This window comes from Babylonia areolata, chromosome 22, assembly GCF_041734735.1.
Source record: "Babylonia areolata isolate BAREFJ2019XMU chromosome 22, ASM4173473v1, whole genome shotgun sequence".
Taxonomy (NCBI): domain Eukaryota; kingdom Metazoa; phylum Mollusca; class Gastropoda; order Neogastropoda; family Buccinidae; genus Babylonia; species Babylonia areolata.
Genome location: NC_134897.1, coordinates 19,473,735 through 19,498,174, shown reverse-complemented (window position 1 = coordinate 19,498,174; position 24,440 = coordinate 19,473,735). Strand labels below are relative to the sequence as shown.

At 40.6% G+C, this 24,440-nt stretch overlaps 1 protein-coding gene across 4 annotated transcripts in view; it reads left to right on the top strand.

Moving 5' to 3' along the window:
* The window catches only part of LOC143297023 (RNA polymerase II elongation factor ELL-like), a 28,428-nt gene extending 8,938 nt beyond the window's left edge, over window positions 1-19,490 (top strand). For 2 of the 4 annotated variants that reach the window (XM_076609167.1, XM_076609169.1), the window contains exons 3-13: window positions 2,319-2,366; window positions 2,876-3,003; window positions 4,326-4,451; window positions 5,425-5,779; window positions 6,409-6,475; window positions 7,094-7,253; window positions 9,595-9,790; window positions 10,407-10,740; window positions 11,192-11,228; window positions 12,141-12,312; window positions 13,473-19,490. In XM_076609167.1, coding sequence (XP_076465282.1) covers window positions 2,319-2,366; window positions 2,876-3,003; window positions 4,326-4,451; window positions 5,425-5,779; window positions 6,409-6,475; window positions 7,094-7,253; window positions 9,595-9,790; window positions 10,407-10,740; window positions 11,192-11,228; window positions 12,141-12,312; window positions 13,473-13,640 — 1,791 coding nt within the window. In that variant the 3' untranslated portion in view covers window positions 13,641-19,490. Of the gene's footprint in view, window positions 1-2,318; window positions 2,367-2,875; window positions 3,004-4,325; window positions 4,452-5,424; window positions 5,780-6,404; window positions 6,476-7,093; window positions 7,254-9,594; window positions 9,791-10,406; window positions 10,741-11,191; window positions 11,229-12,140; window positions 12,313-13,472 lie in introns of all 4 variants that reach the window. The other 2 variants (XM_076609170.1, XM_076609171.1) reach the window with 2 other exon arrangements.
* The last annotated feature ends 4,950 nt before the right edge of the window (window positions 19,491-24,440 follow it).

Below are 24,440 nucleotides of genomic sequence, written 5' to 3'. Positions count from 1 at the left end.
GAATAACATGTGCAGCTAAGACCTGTGACTGCACAGTCTTTCAGCTCACTTTTTGACACTTATATGAACATGGCCAAGCTTACATAAACATGGCCAAGTTTGAACAAAAAGTTCAACAAAAAAAAACACAAAAAAAAAGGTTGAAACCGCTGATTAGGAACAGTAATGCCTAAAACTAGTAAAGGATAAGCAGCAACTTGATTTGTTATGCCATAAAACTAAAATAGATCTGTTGTAAATTAACACCAAGGAACACACACTATCCCAGAATAGAAACACCACTTTAAATAAACACAAGTCAGCAAGGCACTGTTGCCAGTGCTGCAGCCCACACACAAATGCTTCTATATTCACTTAGTGTGTGCTGCACACTTGACCTCGGTTTATCATCTCATCTGAAAAGACAGGCAAAGAGACCGTTTATCATCTCATCTGAAAAGACAGGCAAAGACTGAAGAGACCACCATTCTCAAGGTCATGGGGGAGGCTTTGAAAAAACCTAACACCTGACCTGAAGCATTGACTTAGTTTTAATGTCTTCTCATTTCCATAGATCTATATAGACAGATTGGTTGACTTAGTTTTAATGTCTTCTCATTTCCATAGATCTGTAGACAGATTGGTCAACTGCAGTTTCTGTTTCCATAGAAATACGTCATGAACTATCACAGTTGTGGTTTGGATGGCTGGGGATTTTGTTTGTTTCATTATTTGTTGATGAAATTTAGCTCATTGAACAGGTTTTTATGTCATTGCTGCATTTCCAAGTAGTAAGTAAAAAAACAACAACAGTTGTTCATTGTCTTTAACTTGCTGTTTTGCTTTAAGTCTAAAGATTGGTTTAATGGTTATGATATTTTTCAAAATTTTTTTCTTCTCTTTTTTTCCTTTTATTTAAATGATATACATTAAAGATTAAGTTCATACTTCATAGTGCAGTGTGCCAGTTTCCTTTTCACTGTCAGATGGGTTCACTTTGGTGGTGGTTTCATTTTAATGTTTCTGTTTCCTATACTGGTGATATTAGATTAGGTGTGTTTGGGAAAGTCTTGGGAAAGTCTGAATTTTTTTAAAAGCCAATTAAGTAGCCTGCCTCAGGGTACCACTTATGTGTACAGGCATTGATTCTCTCATTGCCTTATCAATATCACTTGCTCACGAACTGTCATTTTAAAGTCTACACTTGACTGCCTTTGCTTTCAGCAAGTTTGGTCTTTTCCAAGGTCATTTGGTGTGGATAAAACACAGATAAAAATTTGTCAAGGTCTTGTAGAGAGGAGATAAAACTAACCCTGTTCTTGGGTTTTATATTCTTATAACACTTAGAACTCACCCTGTTTGTGAGTTTGTAATTGAACTCATCCTGTTTGTGGGTTTATAACAGTTTTACTTCTCCTAGATTGTAATTTATTGGTGTATGGAACTGAGCCTTTGAAGTTTGTGTGTGTTTGTTGCTTGCAACTGATGCCAGTGTGATGTGCCAGTGATTGATTTAAAACGTGGTCATTCTGAAACTTTGTTTTTGTGGAAGAAGTTACACATTTTGAAGAAGAAGAAAAAAGCCACAGTTTATGGGCACTGGCTGTGTGTTCTGTAATGTTGTTAGTCAAAAGCAGAAAATGGCTGTATTAATGATTTTGTGTGTGATGTTGAAGTATTATTTTTATCCCAGTTCATTTTGTACTTTGGGGATGATTGATTCTGTAGAATGGCTGACATTCTCACCACAACCAAGTCTTATTACCCTTAGAAGCTTAATGGTTGAACTTAACTAAGTAATATGTTTTTAAGGTTAAAGTTTAAGTTAAAGTGCGTTGTTTTGCAGATTTTCTTTCTGTGTGAAGACCTTTTGTGTTTAATGCAGTTAGATTTTTTATGAAGTTGGGCAGTCCTGATATGAACCTGTGCAATCCTTTAAGCAATAATATCAGATGTAATGTTTTGTATTCGTTTATTACCTGATTTGTCATTGTGGTTGATTAATTTACAATGCAGTTGAGTGAATCGCCTCTCAAAAGGCGATGAGGGGCGAGAACTGAATGTGTGTGTGTGTGTGTGTGTGTGTGTGTTTACTACACATGTGTGTACATCTGTGTACACTACATTTTAGTGATGCCTTGCTGTTAATGTTATCATTGTTCTGACTGTGTGGGGGAAAAAAAGGGTTAATTGAAATTGAGCAGTGTCTGTTTCTCAAACTGGGTTGTATACATGTGTGATGACTGTATGAAAATCTGTGGTGTCAGTTGCACACACTGCTAACACCCAAGGCATAACAAGCTTGGTAATCATGTTCCTCTGGCTTTTTTGTGTTGCAGGAAGGATGCAGTAGGAAGCCGACTATCAAATTTAATAATAACAGCGGGGTAAGTGTGCTGTGATAAGTTAGTGCTTTTTTTTTATATTAAATTATAAAGAAATATCTTTTCATGGGTTTAGAAATGCCAGAAAAAATATCTTTTCAATTTCAGGAAACATTACATTTCTTTTCAGTACTGTAAGTTCTTTTTTCCTGGTGTTAGTGTCTTAAAAATCCCTTTTGAGTTAGAATTATTCATCTTTTTTCTTTCTTTCTTCATTATACTTGACCTGTTCATTATACTTAACCAAGCTTGCATATTTTTTCCTTTTTTTCACCTGAATAGAAAAGGTTCCGTCAACTTAAGGTACTATGGCAGCTGGTATAATTTCTGTGTATTCTTAGTCTTTGCTGTATGCAATAGAATGAATGCAATAACTTGAATAAGGAACAGATTGTTTCAGAAGTCTACTTTGATGAATATTACCTTGCTGCACATGGGTTTCCCTTAATTGCTGTTATGCCTGTATGAGACATACAAAACTGCCTTTGACAGTTAGCTGGCGTTGTGTGCAGGTTATCAATATCCCTGGCCAGGTATCGTCAGATGACCCCAAAGCAGAACGGCAATTTCACGTCAGCCTGTCAAAAATCCTAGGTGATGCCAATGGCAGCTTTGACTGTGTACAGCAGACCAAGACCAGGTAGAAACACTTGTTTTGTTTTGTTTTGTATGATTTTGTCTTTGTTGTTTGTTTTTGTTTGTTTGTCCTCCCCCACCCCTTCTCCCCACCACCTTACAAAGTTGCTTGTAAGATCCAAGTTGTATTCGTCTGTGTGTGACTGAACAAGTGATTTGCTATTCATTGTTCTGTGTCAGTACTCTTTCCATCAATTTATATTAAAAATCCATTTATTTATTTATTTATATGCTCCGCACTCCATTTTCAAAGAGGCTGTAAAAGCAGGTGGTAGCAGCATCAGAGTTAGCCAATACTTTCAAAGAGGCTGTGATACAGCAGATGGGGGAATGAAAATGAATAGGAAAGGGGGAGAAAAAAGGTGGCAACAAAATATTCAAAGGAGGACATCGGTCTTAGCAGAGTGCAGTTCAGACTGCTAGCCAACTGCCATGCACCACAAGGAGATATTGATTGGTGAAGCTTTCTCTCAGGCATCATTGGGGACTGTACTGTTCTGTAGTGGGGTATGATGAATGTGGTGGTGTTTGTTTATTTTTACTGTCAGAAACTTGAGTATGTTGAGTGTGTGGATAAAAAGATTTTTTTTTTAAAGGTAAAAGGGTATACATGTGCCTTTTGAGAAAAAAGATAGGCGTCTTGACAAGTAGATAGAAGTATTTCTTTTTGTAGTTCTTTGTCTATTTCTGAGATGTGTAATACTTTCCTCTCTCGATAGCTCTTTAGTCTTTCTCTCTCTTTCTCAATCACTCTCTATCTCTCTGTTCCTCTCTCTCTCCCTCCCTTGCCTCCTTCCCTCTCTCACCCTCCCTCTTCACTCTCTTTTACTTCTGTGGAGATCAGCTGATTAGATTTTCTTCAGATCATGAAAAGATGACTGATTAATGACTTTCCTACCTGACACTTTTTTCGCCCTGACCTTAAACAAAGTCAGAGGGGCAGTCAGTATCCCTGTGTATGCATTTTGGATAGGTTAAGAAATATATATATGAAAATCCATCATAGCACCCTGTCCCTCCACCTCATTTTGGCTCATATGTGTTACTGTTAACAAAGTGAGTCTGTGTAATAACCCTGTTTAGTTTGTGTGTGTGTGTGTATGACCATGATAAACTTTATTATTTTCTGTTCTGACATGTTAGTCTGCAAGGTGTGTGTGTGTTGCAGTTTGCTTGACTGACTGATTATTTTGAAGCGTGTTGAACTGGTTGTAGGCACTTCGAACAGGTTGAGAGCACTACTATCATTATTATAGACGAGTCTTTCTCTTGTGTTCCCTCATCCTGTTTGGTAATGGTGTTGATGTGGATGGGTTTCACTTTCAGACATGGCGTTGGCCTCAGTTGCTTGGGCAGCATGCAGTACAAGGTCAACACCCATGCCAACAATGACGTTTATTCTGATACACGGAAAAAGATTGCAATTGCTGACACTGAGTCGAAAAAAGCATGGTGAGTATTGTGTGGAATTAAGGGATGGCGCTGAGAACTTGTTTGCTTTTCTGATATGTAGATATTAGTATACATGGATGCAGTAGTTGATTCAGGCCCCTTGTCTGTCACACTGCTAACTGAATAGTTTTGACAGTATGTTCACTGTGTCTACTGATTGTGAGGTCTGAAATGGTGTCAGAAGGACAGTGTTGATGAAAAAGAACTCAGTTCTGTCATCTATGTTTAGGTACAGATTCTTATTTTGTGTGTTTGTGTGTGTGGTGCAAGAAGAGGAGGGGAAGAAAAATCCAGCTGCCAGTGGTGAGAGCTGCCACAAAAATAGACCGGTGTTGAATAAATATCACCCACAGTCACCACCCATTGCTTGTTTGTGTATTGGTATTTATCACCGGCATTTAATTGCAGACTTGACAGCCAGTTGTTCAGGCTTAGTCACAGGGAAGGAGGGGGTAAGTTGGGGTGGAGGTTTGCAGACAGTGTGAGCAACGTTTGTTGCAACACTGTCTGGTTGGTGCAAAGAAAGGGATGGGAGAACTGTGGTCAGGCTCATAAAAGTTGTTCTGTTGTCAAGTTTACTGACATTTGTCGTTCAGTCACATCACTTTCCATTTGTGCATGCTGGTGGGGCAGTCTTACTCGTTGTTCAGTGTCCCTGTGTTTGAGTCACTTGCCAAACTTCTTTCAAACTCTACTCAGGCACCAACGTTGACATGGTTTTGTGATGAGTGTGCATGCACCTGAGACAGGTGAGTGTGTGGTATCATCTGAGATATGATATATTAGCTCAGCTCACGATCTGGAGGTAAAATATGCTGGGAGAGGGTAAAGGGAGGTGGGGGGAGAGGGTGAGGGGAGGCAGGGAGGTGGGGTGGGGGATAAAACCTCTTGTAAAATAAAAGTGTTAAGAAGGCTCAGGCCTACCTTCTCCATGTCAACCACTCCAAAGCCCCTTCTGTCTTGTGTTTTGCAGTGCCAAAGAGATAAAGATGAGTGGCCGCTTCAGTGGCAAAAAGATCAAGAAGGTGATCCCCAGCAGTCAGTACAATGCTCTGAACCCAGGGAAACCTGCTTCCCTCCCTCCGGCTCGCCATGCCGCTACCTCTCATTTGTCATCGTCGTCGTCTACCCTGCCCCACTCCTCTGCCCCCCTGTCCACCAGTAGTCGCCTGGCATCATCTCCCCTCAACCCTGTCAGTGACAGTCGGCCGTCCTCCTCCGCCACCAAGTCGTCTTCGTCCATGGTCAGCTCCAACAATGGTATTCTGAAGATCGGAAACAGCTCTGGGGAGAAATGCGATCTTATGATCGGCACCCCCATTAGGCAAGTATGATGCGAGTGAGAGAGAGAGAGTGAGTGTGTGTGTTTTCTTGGTAAATGTATGAAGAAAAGGTATTTAAACAGTGGATGACTTAGGCCTGTTTATCTGTCTGAAGAAGCTTCCACCAAACTGAGTCTTGTGCTCATTGTAACCAGAATGAAACTGCTATGAATTAAGCATTCCTGTTGGTTTGGAAGATGTGGAATGTGATGACAGAGATGGATGGAATGGATAAATACTTAAAGGAATTGAGATAGATACATAGATAGATGGATAGTAAGATATGTAACATTAGATAGATATGATTTGGGTTGTGTTTCTTTGATGGTGTGTGGTTTTCTTGTGTTTTTGTTTGTTTGTCTTTTTAGTGGAGGGATGGAAGATGGTTTAATAGTAAAAACATGGCGTGACACCAAAGAATCGCTAATCCAGTATCAGTATGATCAATATGAAACTTGAGTATTGTTAATGCAGTGTCCATTTTACACCTGTGAGTATAGCTAATCCAGTGTCTATATGACACCTGTGAGTATTGCCAATCAGTAGTAATCCAGTGTTCCTGGTGCCCCAGTGTGTCAAAGTGCCTGAAGTGAGGGACAGTCTGTCTGATATCCTTGGAACTGGTTTTCAGGGAGAGGGTGATACATCTGCTGGCCTTGCGGTCATACAAGAAGCCGGAGCTTGTGTATCGCTTAATGAAAGGTAACGGGTATTTTTAGATTTCTTCTTAGCCTTTTTTTCTTTCTTTGTTTAATGGTGTTTATGTAATCAACTCATCAAGACTTGAGTTTGTTTATTGCTGCTTTTGTTTGTATACACCATATGCAAAATTAATTTTTGAGTCTTGTGAATACTTTCTTACCATTCAGATGAAATCAGGAATGTGATATTATTTTTCTACATTGATGATGTGTTTCAAGTCCCTTCCCTTCTTTGTTCTCACTCTTCCTCTCTCCCTCTGTCCTCCCATCCCTTGCTCTTCTTGCTAAGACATTGCTGATAGCACACCTGTGTTGATATACGAATAACGTAGCACTCCACAGATTCTCTAGCACTATTTTCATATATCCATGTAAGAATAATGTAGCACAGCTGTCTTCATGCATGACTGATGTAGCATACCTGTGTTGGTATACAAATAACGTATCACACCAGAGATTCTCTAGCACTGTTTTCATATATATCCATGTAAGAATAATGTAGCGCTGCCGTCTTCATGCATGACTGATGTAGTGCACCTGTGTTGGTATACGAATAACGTAGCACACCACAGATTCTCCCCTCACTGTTCTGACTGTTCTGGTCCCATGCTTTCTCCAGACGGCATACACGCGAAGGACCGAGACACCCTGGATGACGTGCTGAAGTCCATAGCGGTGACCTATAAGGATAGCAAGTATGGCCTGGCCAAACACGCCTGGCAGTTTTTCCAGCCTGACTGGCCGCTGTACAGTGAAGTTGACAAAGTTCTGGCCAAACGGTGAGTGCAGGGAGGGGCTTGGGAGGGGTGGGAATACAGGGTTTGTGTGGAGTCATTGAAGTCTTGTAAGTCTTTGAAACACAAGAGAACCTACAGAATTTCCAGAGATGGAAATGTCTTTGGGGGGTAAAAAATGGTTTTGCTGTTGTGACTGTGGAGGTCACCTATGGGGTGACAGGCCTGATTTGTGGACTGAGTGGCAATATTGGCCGAGGAGCTTGACTTGACCGACAAGTAGTCAGTCCTACTTATTGAGGCTGTGTGTGTCACCCTATGAGATGTGCTGGGTTGGATCTGGGGGGGAGAGGACAGGGGGTTGGCCTCTGGTCTTCCCGGCAGCCCAACGTGCACCATAGGTTCGCCCCACTACAGGTAGAATGGCGGAAACCACACGTGGGCACCAGCCATCCTGTGACCCCACCCCCAAGGGTCACTGGCGCCTTGACCTCCATGAAGGGAAAAACCTGGCCAAGTCAGAGGGAGGTCAGGTCCAACTTGGTTGTCAGTCCCACCAGGAGACAACGGGCTGACTGCCTGGAAACGCCTGACATGTGTGCCTCCCCCAGCAGGGAGACCGGCCATATAGCAGGAAGACCTGCAAAGCAGGTGGCCACACTCCCCGAATCCCCTCCCATTGAGAGACTGGGGTCGCTTGGCCCGGGATGGGCAAAGTAGAGGTCCCCCCCACCCTCCCGGAACCAGGACTTTTTACCCCACAGATGGAGGTGGGGGAGGGGGCTCAGCAGTGGAGGGAGGAGGAGAAATAGCAGTGGAGCCCCTGAGGGCCGTTTCAGCATGAGGACCAGGGTAACGGCCAGGCATGGCCTCCACTTGAGAGTTCATGCCTAGTCCCAAGTCCCCACCACCAGGAGAGGACTTGCCACTCCCCCTAATTCCTGCCTCCCACTGGGACACCATGGGAGGCAATGCTCACCCCTTTCCCCCTGGTCCCCTTCATGACCGTTTTAATGGGACGAGCGTCGCCTCCACGATCAGCGTCCAAAGACGCATCGCCGCGGTCCCTATCGGGAAAAACCATGAGCTCCGGGCTTGGGAGAGTCTCTTGCCGAGTCTCAATCCCAGCATCATGGTTTCCGCCGTCGTGGGATGACGTATGAGACATGGTAACCGCGCTTAAGCACCCAACGAAAGATCCGAGGCCCAAAAGAGAAAGGAAAGACGAGATCGACTGAAAGGTAGAGAAAAAGTACGATTCGAGGGGGCAGAGTCAAATCGAGTAAGAATACGATAAAATCAAGCCGCATGCAACAAAATAAGGCCAAGTGAACACGCTTAGTAGCCAAAAAAAAAGTCGTAAGATGAGACAGAACATAAACCTGACAAGATGGCATCGAGAGTTTTGGCCAAAGGAATGATTCAGTGCTTGTAGTTTTTAGAGGCATTTGATTGGCTAAGAGCAGACCAGGCAAGACTTTTCACCTTTAGCCGCGCGAAATTTGGCCAAGCAGAGCAAACTGATAGGCCTAGTTTCAGTTTGACATGGTAAGTATATGTATCACCAAACAGGGAGTATAATACAAACCCTCTTTTGTTGTAGAGGGTGTGGAACAGTCTTGGAATTTTCATAATAAATTATTGACCAATTCCGTTCAATGAAGAGCTTAATGCATTTAAATGAAACAAATGAACGAACAAAGAGATGAAAATTGGAAATCGATACTGGGATATCTGTTAGTCTCGTTTGTCAGTTGTGTTGCAGACAAATTTTTTTTTGTTCAGTTAGGCTTTTTTTTTTTGTTTGGTACTGACAAATTGGATAGTACCATGTCATGTTTCGTCATATGCAGCAATGTTCAGTTGGTTTGAAACAAAAACAAGTGAACAAAAAACAAAAAAAATGAAATAAAATTTTTGACTTGTGACTTCAGTCATTCTTGATGGTTAAAAGTACACGTGAACAAATGATTATGTAAGTTCAGTTTTTTTTTTTTTTCTCTATTATTGATGTTATCTGTACATTTTTGATGTTATATGATTATGCAGTATTGATGTTATCTATGTATTCTTGTTGTTACCTGTGTATTCTTGATGTTATCTGTGTTTTTTGGTGGTATCTGTGCATTCTTTGAATTAAAAAAAAAAAAGGGGGGGGGGGGTAAAGAAATTTTTCATTCTGGTCAGGAAAAATTGGGAAAAGTATGGAATTTTGTTTGGGTACACTGAGTGTGGAGACAACTGGAGACAGATTTGCCTGGTGAACCAGTGAACAGGGATTGTGGAAATACCTTCTTTTTTTCTTCTTTTTTTTTTTAAAACCTGGTGTGCGTGTTATATTCAAGATACTTATTAACAGTGGTTGAAATAGTGTTTGGCGTGGCAGGAATCAGCAGCAGGCGGAGGCAAGGTCATCAGTGTCCCCACCTGCCGTCTTCCCCGCTGTCGGGTCCACAGCCAGTGCTGTCTCCCCTGCTGTCGGGTCTACAGCCAGTACCGTCTCCCCCGCTGTTGGGTCCACAGCCAGTGCCATCTCCCCCACCGTCAGGTCCACAGCCAGCACCAGTCCCAGCCCCCCCCAGGTAATCAGCACCTGTTCCCTGTGTGTGGGCTGTCACAACATTTACTTCACATTCAGTAACTTTTATGCTCAGTTGTTTTGATTGTGTAAATACCTAATTTTGAAGGGGAAAAAATCACTGAAATTGAAGAAAATAAAGGGACGTTAACAGACTGTATCTGATGATTAAAAAAAAAAAAATGTAATGCATAAGATTGCTGACAAAAAAATTTGGTTGCAGTCACGTATGCCTAAACCATGGCTTTATATACACAAGCATTTCACTTCTCAGACATGAATTTAGGACCCTGAAGGGAAAATACTCAATTATAATCAAGTAGTCATCAGATACAGCTAAGCCATGCATTCTGTATTCACATGTATCTCAGCCGTAAGATGTAGCATATTGATGGGAGTGCAATGAGAGGCAGACGTGTATGTGACAGAAAGAGGTGGTTGGGGGGAACAAAATAAAGTGAAGCAGTTTGGATGTGCTTTTGTGGGATTTTCCATATTGATCTCATTGTATCAGTAAGTGGTTGTCATGAGTTCAATTTTTTTAAGATACAAAGAGCATAAAGGAGGGGGGGGAAAAAAGCAGCTTGTTATCTTACTCAGCAAACTGTTTTTTTCTCCAGAAACGCTTTATTGAGGAGCCCGTAGATCTCATCCCCGGCAAGAAGCGGCGGATAGCTCACGTGGATAAGCGGCTGTCCAGCCACCCACTCCCCCAGAACGGAAAGACGTCCAGTGGTCCCTTGCCAACAGACAGCACCCGCAACAACCACCACCAACACCGCTACCCGTACAATCAAAGGACTTCCATAGGGTCCACAGGGTCCACTGGGTCTGTGTCATCTGTTACTTCCGACGGCAGCGTCGACTCGGTCGTCACAGGACCCTGCGGGGCCATCGACAAAGACTCCCTCCTCCCCGAGTCGCCTGACTCCAACTGCGAGAACCAAGGGAAAGGTGGGTGGAGAATTCTTCTTTGTTTTGGCTTCGTTCTAAATTTTTGTGGTGGGAATGGAGGGTAATATGTGAGCACTGGGTGCAGGACTGAACTGACTGTTATGGATGGTAGTGTACATGTGAGTTATCCATTGTCTGTGTGTGTGTGTTTTTCCCCACCACCTTAGCATTTTGTAGAGTTTTGTTCCTGTCTTGAGATGCTTGTATTTTGGACTGCTTTCATTGTCGAAGTTTGTTGATGCTTTCATTGTCGGAGTTTGTTGAAAAGAAGGCTTTCTTTTACTACACTTTGGGTTTTGGGTTGTTGTTGTGTTTTTTTTTTATCATGGTTTTCTCTCAGCTGATTTGGGAGCAGCTGTATCTGACTGATTGATGTGTAAAATGATGATTTGTAAAACTAAGTCGTACAATACACAGACTGACAGAAATGTATTGTTACCATTTTGTGCAGCAGAAGAACAAGTGTCTTCAGTGGCTGACTACCTGCTGTGAGTATCATTTGTGTTGTTTTTTCACCTTGACCAGAGTTGAATAATTATGGACAAACACTAGCTTTGGGAAAGGAGGGAGGGTATCTTACTTGCCACAGATAGAAAGACTGAAGTTATTTTTTGGTCCTCCAACCATTTAAAGATATGTTGTTGTCTTTTTAAGTCGTCTTTTGTGGAAGGAGATAATTTTAAAAACCAAGTTTAGATTATATCTCTAGGGCTGATGCTCCAGAGTGAACATAAAAGTTTCATATAACCAAGTTTGTGTAGCCGTTCAAATCGCCAGCCAGTATTATCAGACTGTGGAGTTCCAGGCTTGGATATTTTCATCAGGTTCTAGATGGGTGTTGTGCCCTTAATCAGCAGTCTTTGTCATCTGTCCTCATTTGTCTTCCATAGTACCACAGTGCAAAGACTGAGTAGTCTTGTGTTCTTACTGTATATTACTATTGTTGTTGTTTTGTAGATGAGCATTTGCTAGGACATGTGGTGTGTTTTTAGTTGTGGCAGTGCTTTGCTGTCGGGGACAGTTGAATGATACAGCCCCATTCCTTTGTTTTTTTAATGGAAGTGCTCCACCCCTGAAAACAGTGTATGGCTGCTTCAATGGCGGCGTAAAATCAGTCACACACATAAAAGTTCACTTATACATGTGATTGAACGTGGGCATTGCAGCACAGCCTACAAACATGAAAAAGAAAAACACTGAGATAATTTTCGAGACACAGATACACAACACACACACACACACACACACACACTCCCTCTCTCATTCACTCTTCAAGAAGACAGGGGGATCAGAACGCAGCTGTTGACCTATTTTCTGACCAGCTTCCAGCTTCTAAGCATGCTGCTGTCAGTTGTGACCAAGTGATTTGATGCCTGGATCTGATGGTGATGTCCCAACAGGCAATTCAGCAAGATTGGAAGCTGCGAGCAGAGAAGGCAGTACGAGGAAACTTTCATCAAAGAGTACACCGAGTACCGTCGGTTGTACGAAAAGGTAGAGAACGTCTCCAAGAGGTTCGAACACCTCAAGGAGAGAATCAACAACACCCAGGAAGGGTCAAAAATGTATGAGGTGAGAACTGAACTGTGTTGCTTCTTTGTCATAATCTTCTTCTTCTTCTTCTTCTACTTCTGTTTCTTCTTCTGCTGCTTTTTGAACGTGAGTCTATGTTTTAACCCGGTGTTCAGTTGTCTGTGTGTGTGTGTGTGTCTGTGTGTCCGTGGTAAACTTTAACATTGACATTTTCTCTGCAAATACTTTGTCAGTTGACACCAAATTTGGCATAAAAATAGGAAAAATTCAGTTCTTTCCAGTCATCTTGTTTAAAACAATATTGCACCTCTGGGAACAAAAAAATCAAAAAAGAAGCCTAATTATATGCAAACTGCATTCACTGTTATATTTATATTTTTTGTATTCTCTAAACATGGCACTTTGACCTCTTATTCTGACACAACAACAAGAGGAGTCATTATTTTTTGTTCAAACAGGAACTTCTTTTGCTAAGCATGGAATTTTTATTTATTTTGCAAACGTTTTGGGGCAGATAGTAAAAAAGGGAAATTACTCTGTAATTAATGCTAGGGGACTTAATTTATCACAAGTGAGTCTTGAAGGCCTTGCCTCTCTTGTTGTTGTTCTTTCTCGTCTACTTTTACTTTATAATCTTCTTCTTCTTCTTCTTCTTCTTCTCCTTCTCCATCTTCATCATCTTCTCCCTTAACTCGGTCCAGATTCCTAAGGGTTCCATACAGAACTGTTCACCAAATAGCTACCAGTCTGTTGGTTGTTTGTCAAAACCTGGGCCTCTGCAAATGGTTTTCCTGTCTGTTCTGCAGTGTTGTCAGTGCATTGTTTCTTCTTGTTGTTGTTGTTGTTGTTTTTTTAACTGCTCCAGTGTGTGTGTGTGTCTCTGTCTGTCTCTCTCTCTCTATATATATATGTATATGTGTGTGTGTGTGTGTGTGTTGATATCTTTAGTTTTTTTGGTCTTTTTTTATGAGGAGTGGTCTGCATCATTTGAACAATTTGGCTCCGATGAAGAAAAAGAAAAAGTTTTTAAAATCAAAATTTTATATATATATATATATATATATATAAATGTATAAACGTTTTTAATAAAGAGTGGCCTGCTGTTGTTGGTGAATTGTGCTTTCTCTGTATTAGTATTATGTACATAATGTATATGTTTTTTTTTCTTTTCTTCTAACGACCATTGTTGGTTTTCCCAGGAGCTGCGCAACTTGGTGCTGAAGGAGTACAAGCACCACAAAAGCAACACGCAGTTCCAGCGGCACAAACAGCGTCTCGACTTCCTGCACAACAAACTGGCACATATCAAGCAGATGATCCTCGAACACGACAGGGACTTCCACCTCTCACCCCCACCCTCCAGCTAGCACTCACCCTCCTCTCACGCCCCCCCCCCCCCCGTCCCTCCCTACCTCCAACCCCCTCCCGCCTCCCTCCACTCCCCCCCCCCCCTGAATCCTTTAAATCCCCCCACAACCAACCACCCTGTGTTAGTGGTGCTGGTTGTTGTGTGGTGGTCCTGTCTGTCTGTCTGTCAGTCTGTCTGTCTGTCTTCCTCTCTCTACCACCACCCCCTCTCTTATGCTCCCCTCCTCAGTCCCATCCCTGACTTCCCCCCCACCCCTCCCCCTGACGTCCCTTTCCATTTTTTGGAATTGTCTTTCATCTGGCATTTTTCTCTTTGTGCTCTTATCCCCAGTCCCCGCCACCCTACCCCTTTGAAGAAGAAAAAGAAAAATAAGGAGAAGAAAAAGGGTATTGTGTGATTGGGCCACTGTTATGGTGCGATGTTAAAGGAGTTTAAGATATGTTCATTTCTGATGAACTGGAGTGGTCAGTGATAACTTATCCTTCCTTCCTTCCTTCCTTCCTCCCTCCCTACCTGTTTCCCCCTCCGGCTTTTCCTGAAATATGGCATGATCTGTTCCCCCAGTTTTCTTTTAGTATCAGTCTGCTTTTTTTTCAAATGCAAAATCTATAAACTAAAAAACAAAACAAAACCAAAAAAGAAAAAAAAGGAAGAAAAAAAAAAAAAAAAAATCAAGTGCTAAACGGGCGTACCACAAGAAGAAAAAGATTTTTTAAAAACTTGCATTTGTCAAAGAACAGTCTGGAATGAAAGAAAACAAAGAAAAAACAACTAAAAATGGGGGCCAGCAATCGTAGTCCATTTACTCCACAACATCCAAGCCCCACAACTCAGTGAAGCCTGTCTGCGGTCCGTACAGTGGAGACAGGGACAGTGGTGACGTTTGTTGTCTTGAATGTGGAGACGAGTGTGGATTTGTGACACAGAGAGAGAGAAATATGATACCGTGTTGGTGTTGTGCCCTGCCCCTCCAGCCCCCCTCCTCTCCTTCCCCCAGTGGAGTATTACTTTGTGTAGCTGTGGCCCTCAAGGTGTGAGTGCTGCTGACCTGTCGCTCCCTTTGCCCTGAGTCAGTTTGGGGGTGAGACAGAAGGAAGAACCTGACCTCAACGAATCAGTGGAATTGTGGGGGTGGCTGGGGGTGTTGGACTTTGACAGTATCCACACTGGCTAGTTTCTCTCCAGCTTACTGCTGATTATTCGGCGGCCGGTAATTAATTTATTTCTGGGTGTCTTGACACGCTGTGACTAGCTTTTTGTGCTAGAACTGTTGTTTTAAACTTGAGGGCTAGGGGGGGTTGACTTTTTGTTTTTTTCTTTTCAACTTGCATGCATTTAATTAGCTGTAGATTTTGTTCTTGTTGCTTTTTTAATGATGTCATCAGCTAATCTTCCCCTTCACCCCGCTAACTCCTCAGCCCAAGTTTCTGTCATTCCCATGGTAGTTTTTGAGTTGTCAGTCACAGGCAATATATATGATTTGTGTCTTCTGTTGTGAGTATTGCCCCTTGTATTTATGCATGCTGGTATTCTTGTTTTTTCTTTTTTTTCTTTAGGGAGTGGAAGCTTGTTTATGTTTATCTTTTGTGTATGTTTTCTTGAAAATGGAAACCTTTGAAAGCATCACAGGGTTGTGTGGCTATGTGGTCTGTTGCCTGCTTATGAAAAGGATAGTGAAAGAAAACTGAAATATCAGGGTAGATGACTGTGACCCTTAAAATGAAATGAAATGACTTTATTTGGGTTTACTGTATACACACAAAGAATACTTAACCCAGTGATTAGCTTGAAGTTGGTTACTTTTTTTTATGCATGCTCCCATCTCACCTCCCTTCGCAGTATTAGAATGCATTTCACCGTGACAGGGAAGGAATTTTAAAGGATATCAAGAAAGCAAAAGTTAAAAAAAAAAATCTTGAAACATATTTGATTACACACATATACCACTACCCACTGGTGCAGACTTCGGCAGGGGTCTGCCTCCTGTCCTGTGTGAACTACTACCCTGCTCATGGCGAGAAAAAAGACGGAAGTGACTGTGGCTTTTTGAAACGTATTTGCGCTTAGCTAGACTAGAAGAGCAGACCAAGATGCTGATGACAAGGCTCTTTGCTGGTTCTGTTGGCTCCAGAATGATTGTACTTTGTGCAATGACCGGAGATGGGACTGCAAAGCTGTTGTTTTCAGTGTGAAGCGAAGAGCAGAAAATTGTCAGTAGTAGAGAGTATTGCCAGGCCTTCTGGTTGTTGAGTGCCTAATGGCAGCTGTTGACCAGCTCCATCCAGGTAGGCAACCTGTTTTGCAAATGTAATGAGCTTTCATTTTAGTCTGTTACTGAAGATAGGCAGTATATAATTTGTCAAATAAGGTAGTCTGACTGAAGATGGGCATTGTATAAGTATCAATAGTGATGATAATGATTAGGGGGTGTGTGCATCTGGGCCCAGGCTGTGGACTGGACTGCATACATGAGGTGAGCTAAGTATATGAGATGTATACGCCAAGTGGTGAAGTTCCCTTGGGGTTCCAATGGTACTGTTACCATTGAATCCTGTGCTGTTTACTGTGATGGAAAAATTTCAGCCAAGAGGAAGCTTCTTTTTCCATCCATCCATTTTTTTTGTCAGAAAACATTTCAATCAAGCCTTCATTACATTCTTGATTTCATTAGAGCAAGTTAATTTGTAACGCATCATCCTCTAAGCCTTGTTGATGATTCTGGTTAATCGAAACAGTCGTAGAAGGGATAGTCATAGACTTAGGTTCCACACCTCTTTATCTCAGGGAGGGAGGGGGGGGGGAATTCTTTTACCCATTGTCTTTATTTCAGACTGCTGCATGTTTTATTGTCATGTCTCTTTTTTGTGTCTTTGCTGTGTTTGTCTCTGAACACCTCCCTCTCTTTCCTCCCCCCTGCCTTCCCCCCCACCTCCAACCCCTAACCCCCACCGCCTAGCTCTGAAAGACCCTTTGTGGTCAGCCAGGCTTTTAGCAGGAAAGAAAAATTCTTCCTTCCCTCCTCCCCCCTCAGCATTAAACAGTATTGTCCTGCTGCTGTGGTTCACAGATGGATACATGCCAGTTTGTACCAGACATTCACCAGATCCTTTTTTTGTAGCGCTCAAGGTTTTAATAGTTCCTTTGTTACGAGTGGGAGCATGCATTGTTGATTTCCGGAAGTAGCTTAGGGGTGTTAGTAGAATAGGACATGCAAGCAAGTGACAAGAGTTGTGCCCAGAATGTTGTGTTTCCAAATGGTCTTTTTCCAATGAATTGTTGACTGGTTTTGTGTGACACATGTTTGGGTTGTTGGATTGTAACAATGCTATGCTTGTGTATGTTGTTGAAGGATTGCTGATGATGCTTGTGAGGTTGGCTGTTATAATGGGTGGTGTACTTTGCTGCATGTCGACTTGTGTGATTCCTTTGATTTGCTTTTGAGTGTATTACATCTAACATCTGTGTATGATTTTTTTTGATTTTTTTTTAACTGTTGATTTCTTTATATCCAGTTGTGGTGGTTTTATTTTTTTTAGAATGAGTGCCGTGACTGTAGAATAAATGTGTGTTGGTGATATGTATTGTGTGCTCAGTGTCTGGTGGAATTCCTTGATGAGTGCTGCTGAAGCCTCTGTGCGCGCGCGCGTGTGTGTGTGTGTGCGTGCGTGCGTGTGCACTCTCATAGTGCGTTTCTCTGTTATGGTTACCAGTTTTACTGGATAGTCATTGATGGTCTGTTGAAAACACGCTGTTGTTTCACTGTTCTGTACATCTACTTATTTATTGATTGATTTACTTGTTTTTGTTTTATTTATTGAAGCTGTAATAATTCCTCTGCAATTTGCACTGCTTTTTTGTTCTGTTCCTTTCCAGCACTTCAGTGTTGTTGACAGGAAGGCATAAGAGCCTAGCTGTGTGTGCTCTGAACCAAAAAAACAACTATTTTCCCTTTCTCTGGTAACTGACATTTCCAAGTCGCCTCACAGTGGGTTCCTTCACCCCACATTGTCAGAAACAATTGGTGGATCCCATAGCCATGGAGAGGCTTTTTTTGGGCTGTGATATGAGTTAGCAGGCATGATTTGACTCATGCTTGACCACTGGATCAAGGAAGAAAGTGGGGGGTTGTTTTTGTTTGCTGTTGTTTCTGTTGTTGTTGGTCCTGCGTTTCTGAGTGCGTGTGTCAAGGTTGTTTTTTTTTTTTTGCCTGCTTCTGTGTGTGATGTGCCTTTGGTTTGGGTTTTCTTTTCTTCCGTTTCCTGGCTCTTGGTCAGCTCACGTACCGTAAGCTTGCATTCAGAAAACGCTGCTGTGTATGTATATCAACGTTTTAAACAAACTGGAGAGTGGTTACACAGCCTGGTTCTGCTTGTCCCTAAAACAGTGTGCATTATTTATTACCGAACTCAAGAGAGAGGAAAAGAAAGCAGGTTGATCACTGAAGTAAGTTGTGACTTAGCTTATCAGTGAGTGTGCCTGCACTGTTGGAAGCCATTGTTTTTTGGTGTGTTTTTTGTTTGTTTGTTGTTGTTTTTTTTAACCTTTTCAGCCTCAGTGTGAGGTGGCAGTCACCAATAATGCAGGCAAAGAAAGGTTATTAAAAAAAAAATTAAAAAAAAACAAAGAAAAAGAAATCATGGGTAGAAATGTTAAACAGCTGGATTTGCCCAGATAGCTGGCTGAATGTTAGACCCAATAATGCTGCAGCGATTTTTTTTTTTTTTTTTTTTTTTTTTTTTTCTTTTTCAAAAAATTGATACAACTTTCATGAGGTTGAAAGGCTCTGATTTTTTTTCTCTGATTTTTTTTCTTCTTCTGAGTTTGATTTTTTTTTTTTTTTTTTCAAATTGATTAAATACTTTTGTGTTTTTAAATTATTGATAAATGCAGAAAGAATAGAACTTGAAACTACTTTATGACAGGTGTATGGAAGAGTTCCAGCTTGACTGCTAATTATAAGAGTTAATTGTAAGAGCTTATTAAAGAAATTACATGTAGAGCTCAGCAGCTTTGTGGTGGTTGTATGCCTTTGTGAGGAACTTAAAAACCCATTGGCCAATAATTTTGCCCAGAAATACCATCAGACAAAAGACGATAATGAAATTTTAGTCTGTGTTGTTATGAACTATTTTGACACGGTTCTGACTCAACTGCTTTTGCAATCATTCACGTTCTTGGTGGATTTTGATATTGTGTACTTAGACATTAAATGATCATCTCAATTCATGTAATGATTCGACATTAATTGATCATCATACACATGTAATGAATCAATTTGTAATAGCATATTCTGTTAAGTGTCCGCTGCACCACATGTTACCAGATTTCTTACTGAATACTTGACAAATCGCTTCATGCTGACAATGTTGAAAATCATGTAATCCGCACAATGAAAATGATGATAAAATCTTTTTACATTCATGAATTTTACATGGCAATTTGCAGTGACTGAGCAGCAATACTGCCATTGATTCTTTACGCTCTTTTTTTTTTTATAACTATTTATCACAGAACATCAGACATGATTTATATATAAGATTATGTTGATGTGTTTATTGGCACAAAAGTGGAAACAAAAAGCAATAAGTATCTATATATACCACAAGAAATATTTGCGCACACATGTTCCTTTGTTTGGATTGCATCACATATTGTGAGACATCTGTAAGGGTGAGAAAGCTAACATGCATGCAAGGGGGGTGGAGAGAATGGAGAAATGATGGAAATGTTCTTGATTTGAGAACAAAAAAAAACAACAGAGAACAGGATCACAGAATCTAATCTGAAGATGGTTAAAATAAACGATCTCTATCATGGCAGCAAGCAGTGATATTGAAAAAAAAAGAAAGAAAGAGAAAAGAAAAAAAAAGAAAGAAAGAAAGGAGCATAACATCAAAGATACCTGTTTCACATGTTCAACATACTGCAATATTTATCAACATGGAAACTGTATTTCAACTCAGCCAGAGATAAAGACAGTAAAAACAATTAACAGAATGTATTGCTTTTTTGTCACACCAATCATTAACCTTTGAGTTTGTTTGCAGATGTGTGACAGAAAGTTAAAATTAGAATTCCGCCTCCCTCCAGCTCAGAGCAGCTAAGAAATAAATTCCAATTGACCACTGTATCTTGAGAGCAGTTTGACTGCTTGGAATTCCAGCTGTACCTCAATATTTTGTTATCCTTCAGGTATACAGAATGAAGATTAGAGTTAGAGCATGGAGTCAGGAGTTCAGTTTAGGGAGTTAAAACAAGTTCAAAACATTATAGAATATTTCTTTTTTAGTTATAAAATATTTTTTTTAAATAAATTTTAAACTGCTACGAAACCCAGATACGTAATATTACATCCAGATTTCTACAGACTACAGTTTAAAATCTTTAATTGAAGTGTTTTTTGTTTGTTCTGTTTTTGGGGTGGTTGTTTTTCCTGCCCCAAAAAACAAGAGCTAAGCAGTAGAAATGTATGATTAGTCATGATTTTTTTCCCTCACATTCCAGTAAGTTTGCATTCTCCTCTGTGAATCAGAAACGTGTGGCTGAAAATGAAAACAAAGCTCAAGCTAAACAATCATCTGTAAATCCTGCTGCCAACTACTGTGGGGTAGAAAAATTGATTGTACTTGAATTTTTAACTTAAATTTTTTTTTTTCTCAAGATACTTTGTGTTTTCGGAGAATAAATACAGGGTTATAGTTACTAATACAGCAACTTTATTGTGAAGTCCAAAATAACTGCTGGTGAATTGATCTTCCATCATTTTAATCAAAATGACTTTGACAAGTTGAGGAACTAATTAGAATGATGAAAGTATTGGATGACAATGAAAGAACCAAGTATTACAGTCTGCTTTTTAAAAATACCCAAAAAGAAGCGAAAAAAACATCAGAAGAAAGCACAAGAAATTTTGGGCACTTCAAAGGAAGTGGGGGGAAAAAAGAGAGGAAGAATTCAAAAGTGAAAGAACAACAGTACTCCACAAATGGAGAAAAGAAAAAGATTGGTGCTTGAGAAATGACTTTTGAAGATATTTTGATATCTATTTTTTTGTGGAAGGTACTGGAAACAACGATAGTTGGAATGAACTGCACCAAATGGATGACATAACTGGAAATACTTGACTGTTAGTTTTTTATGTTGTTGCTTTGTTTTCTAATTACCGTTTGTTGCCATGGGGTGCTGACTTTGTTTTGGGCGGTTTTTTCAGTAGAAAGAACACCAGGGTACTCGGTTTTTTTGTTTGTTTGGGTTTTTTTGTTGTTTTTTTTGTTTGGTTCAGATAGGGGTGGGGGGAGGAGGGAGGGTGGGGGCGCAGACACAGGGGTGTTGTTTTTCGTTGTGTAGTTTAGATTTTGGGGGTGGATGTTAGTTTGTTTTGGGGTGTATATCTGCTTTGATTTAAAGAGAGATGAACTCTGCATGTTTTCTTTACTTGGACTCGACCCCTGTGAAGTATAAAGTTCACTCTTGTTGACGACCTTTTTTTCTTTCTTCTTTTTTTTTTTTTTTTACCTGCCATATTTTCACTGGTGTGTGTGTGGGTATGTGTTCTGTTATCGCCACATGTCTTCCTCAGCACAATCTCCTGTGGTTATGCTGATGTTGTATTTTTCTTTCTCTCTTCCCCCCACTCCCCCCCTCCCCCCATCATTGAATTTTTTTGGAGACGGATTATGAAAATTGTTTTGGGTGGGGTGCGGGGGAGGTTATTGCTGTGCTGCAATTCTGAGTTTTCCTGATCTTGCCATAATGGGAGCCTGCTCTTTTGGGCTCTTGCTGGTGCGTGGTGTGTGTGTGTGTGTGTGTGCGAGATCTTTGTCATGATTTTTTCAGTGTGCTTTTTGCTCCAGTTACTTTTTTTTTCCCCCTCTTGTATCTGACAACATTCCTCTGCAAAGATCTTTTGATTCCATTAAAACTGCTGATGCAAGTCTTCTGCACAGCGGCCTTTAGTGTTTTTGAAAATGGCCAGACGGATATGTTGGTGGGGGGGGCTTGGGGTTGGGGGATGTTGAGAGGGTGGTGGGGGTGGTCTCAGATGGCTTGGCAGTCAGTTGTGCTGCTGGACACAAGAGAACACATTCAGTATTTCAGTTTTCTTTATTGCCATGTGGATTGTTGTGGTAGTTTGGTGATTTTTTTTTTCTTTTTCTGGGGGTGGGGGGGTGGGGGGGGTCTTGTTTTCTTTTGCTTGTTCAAGAGGATGTACTTTTTTTTTTCTTTAAAAAAAAAAAAAAAAGAAGAAGAAGAAAAGAATCTTGAGAAAAATAATCTGTAAGAAGATATATTTCTTATACCAGGTGTTGAACTGAAGAACACAGAGACAAATGTACACACGTATGTTATATTTCATTTCTGTATACAGTTGTATAAAGAGAATTGCAAACATATGTGGGGGTTTTTCACACATTTTACAAGATAACAGATCTTGTGTGCTCCTGTCAGTATTGAATGGTTGAGTGTAGGTGTTACTTATTATGTTTGGCAATGCTGGTCAAGAAACTGGTAGGGACTGGGTGGTGTGGTGTGTAATGGGGGTGGGGTGAGTAGAGTAAGGCGTGGGTGGTGTGTCCAGTTGGCAGTGTGTAAGTTATAGTGGTTGGGTTTGTGTGTGTTTTCCTTTTCTCTTCATTTAATGGAAAGCAAGTATCTAATCTCAGGTGTAAACAGAGATAAACTATACATGAAGCAGGAAAGCAAGCAGACGAGACCTGTTTCAAATGGACACAAGAAAAATGCAGGCCAGGTTTTTAACATTTAAAAAAAGAAAAAAAAAAAGTTGGTGCGTGGCTGAGAAGGCACGCTGTCTTTGCCTCTCCCAGTCCTTTTCTTTTCATTTTTCATTCTTTTTCTTCTTTTTTTTTTTTTTTACTTTTTTTTTTTTAATAGCAAATCGATGTTGCACAGCCCTGCCAGAATATTTGAGCCAGTAAGAGCCGACTTCTCTTTCTGCACAGTTGGCGATTCTGCTTACTTCATGTCCCCTACGATGATGCCTGATCACATGACGAATGCACTGCACTCTTTGCTCATGAAATCAGACCGTCCTTTGAATTGAAAAAAAAATGATTTTGACACCCCCTGTGCTGGAAATGGTTGCTTTATTTTTCTGACATGTTGTGCACAAGATGTTTTGGAATTGTTCTTGTTTCTCCACCACCGCTATGCCAAATTTTCTTTCCTCTGGTTGATTTTTTTTTTTTCCCCTCCGCTCCCCTTTTTTTGTCAGTATCTTTGTCTTGTTGTTTTTATTTTTCTAAATAATGGAGTCTCATCTGAATATGTGATTTAGCTAGTGTAGACCTGGTTGCATGGTTCTGTAGTTACTGCTGTATTTAGACATGACTAGAATACACTGCAGATAATGCTGCAGGCTCCATCTGTGGCGTTTTTAAAAGAACACAACTGCATACCAATGGTTGATAATCTATGCTGAGGGTACTTCCACTTTGCCAGTCTGTAAATCTGTTGTGTGAAAATGTAGGCTTTTAGAACTGCTGTGTAAGTTCTTTTACTGTCAGATTTTATGTCTGTTGAGGTGGAATGCAAGGTTTGTGTGTGTGTGTGTGTGCATGTGCCTAACCCTCTGGGTTGTTTTTGTTTTTGTTTTTTTTGCATGTTGACTGAGGAGGAATTTTGTGCGCTTAACGCCATTGGTTGTGTAAGAGTTGAATACACCAGTTTTGGGGGTCAGGGGAGGCTTCCGTTTTTTCGTTGTTTTTTGTTTTAGTCAGTTCTTCATGGTGTGTGATGTATGTGTATCCAGTCCAGTTGTAAAAGGAAGTATTTATGACTACAGTGTCACTGTTTCCCTGGGGTGGGAGGGGAGAATGGATGAGAGAAGACAGTTGTGACGGAACTGTCACACCATGTCTGATCCAGCTGTCCCTTTGTCAGTGGCACACACTACAAATTGGCCTTGTCCACAGAAATCAAAATCAAACATCAATAAACCCTCAGAAAAAAAAAATATGGTGATATAAATATGCATGTTATATATAAAAATGAGCATACTATTTTTTCTTTATTTTTAAGCACTTCTCACCCCCTTCCTCTTTTTTTCTTCTCCTTCGTACATGTAGCAACTAGTCTTGATTGTTCTAATTCTAATTCTTCTGCCTCTTCCCCCACCCTCCCACCCCCTTGCCTTTTTTTTTTTTTTTGGATAATCTTGATTTGAAATTGATGGCGATCATATATGTACAGGTTAAGGTGATAAAATCTCAAACACACTATTTGTGAAATTGTTAGCAGATCTAAAACCAGGGTTTTTTTGGGTTTTGTTTTTTAATAGCTGAGACAAAAGTTGAAGCAGTAATTCTTTTTTTCAGGGTGAAAATACAGTTGATAAGAAAATGCATGTGTCAAAAGTGAAAAGCGTCACACAGAAAAAAAAGTGTTTTTACACTTTTGGTGTTTCCTGAGGAACAATATGTGCAAAGTAATGATCTGTGATGTTGAGTTTTTTGTGCTTTTTTTTTCACCCTTGTCATCAACCAAAGTTATCAGGTTTTGTTTGTTTGTTTTGTGGGGTTTTTGTTTGTTTGTTTGTAACTGAAGTGAAACACAAGAGTTGTGCAGTTGTCTGGATGTGTTGTTTTTTTGTGTGTGTGTTTTTGGAGCATGTTGCTGATCTCATTGTCACAAATCATATTTCAGCTGAATCCAAGCTTTGCTTACATAGTCAGGCAGTGAAGCTCCACGTACACACATAAAAATGTATACTCTGTCACAAAGTTGTAAATTTTGTTCCAGCAGGGACTGACTGATCATGGTCAGAAAATGTTGCACTGAA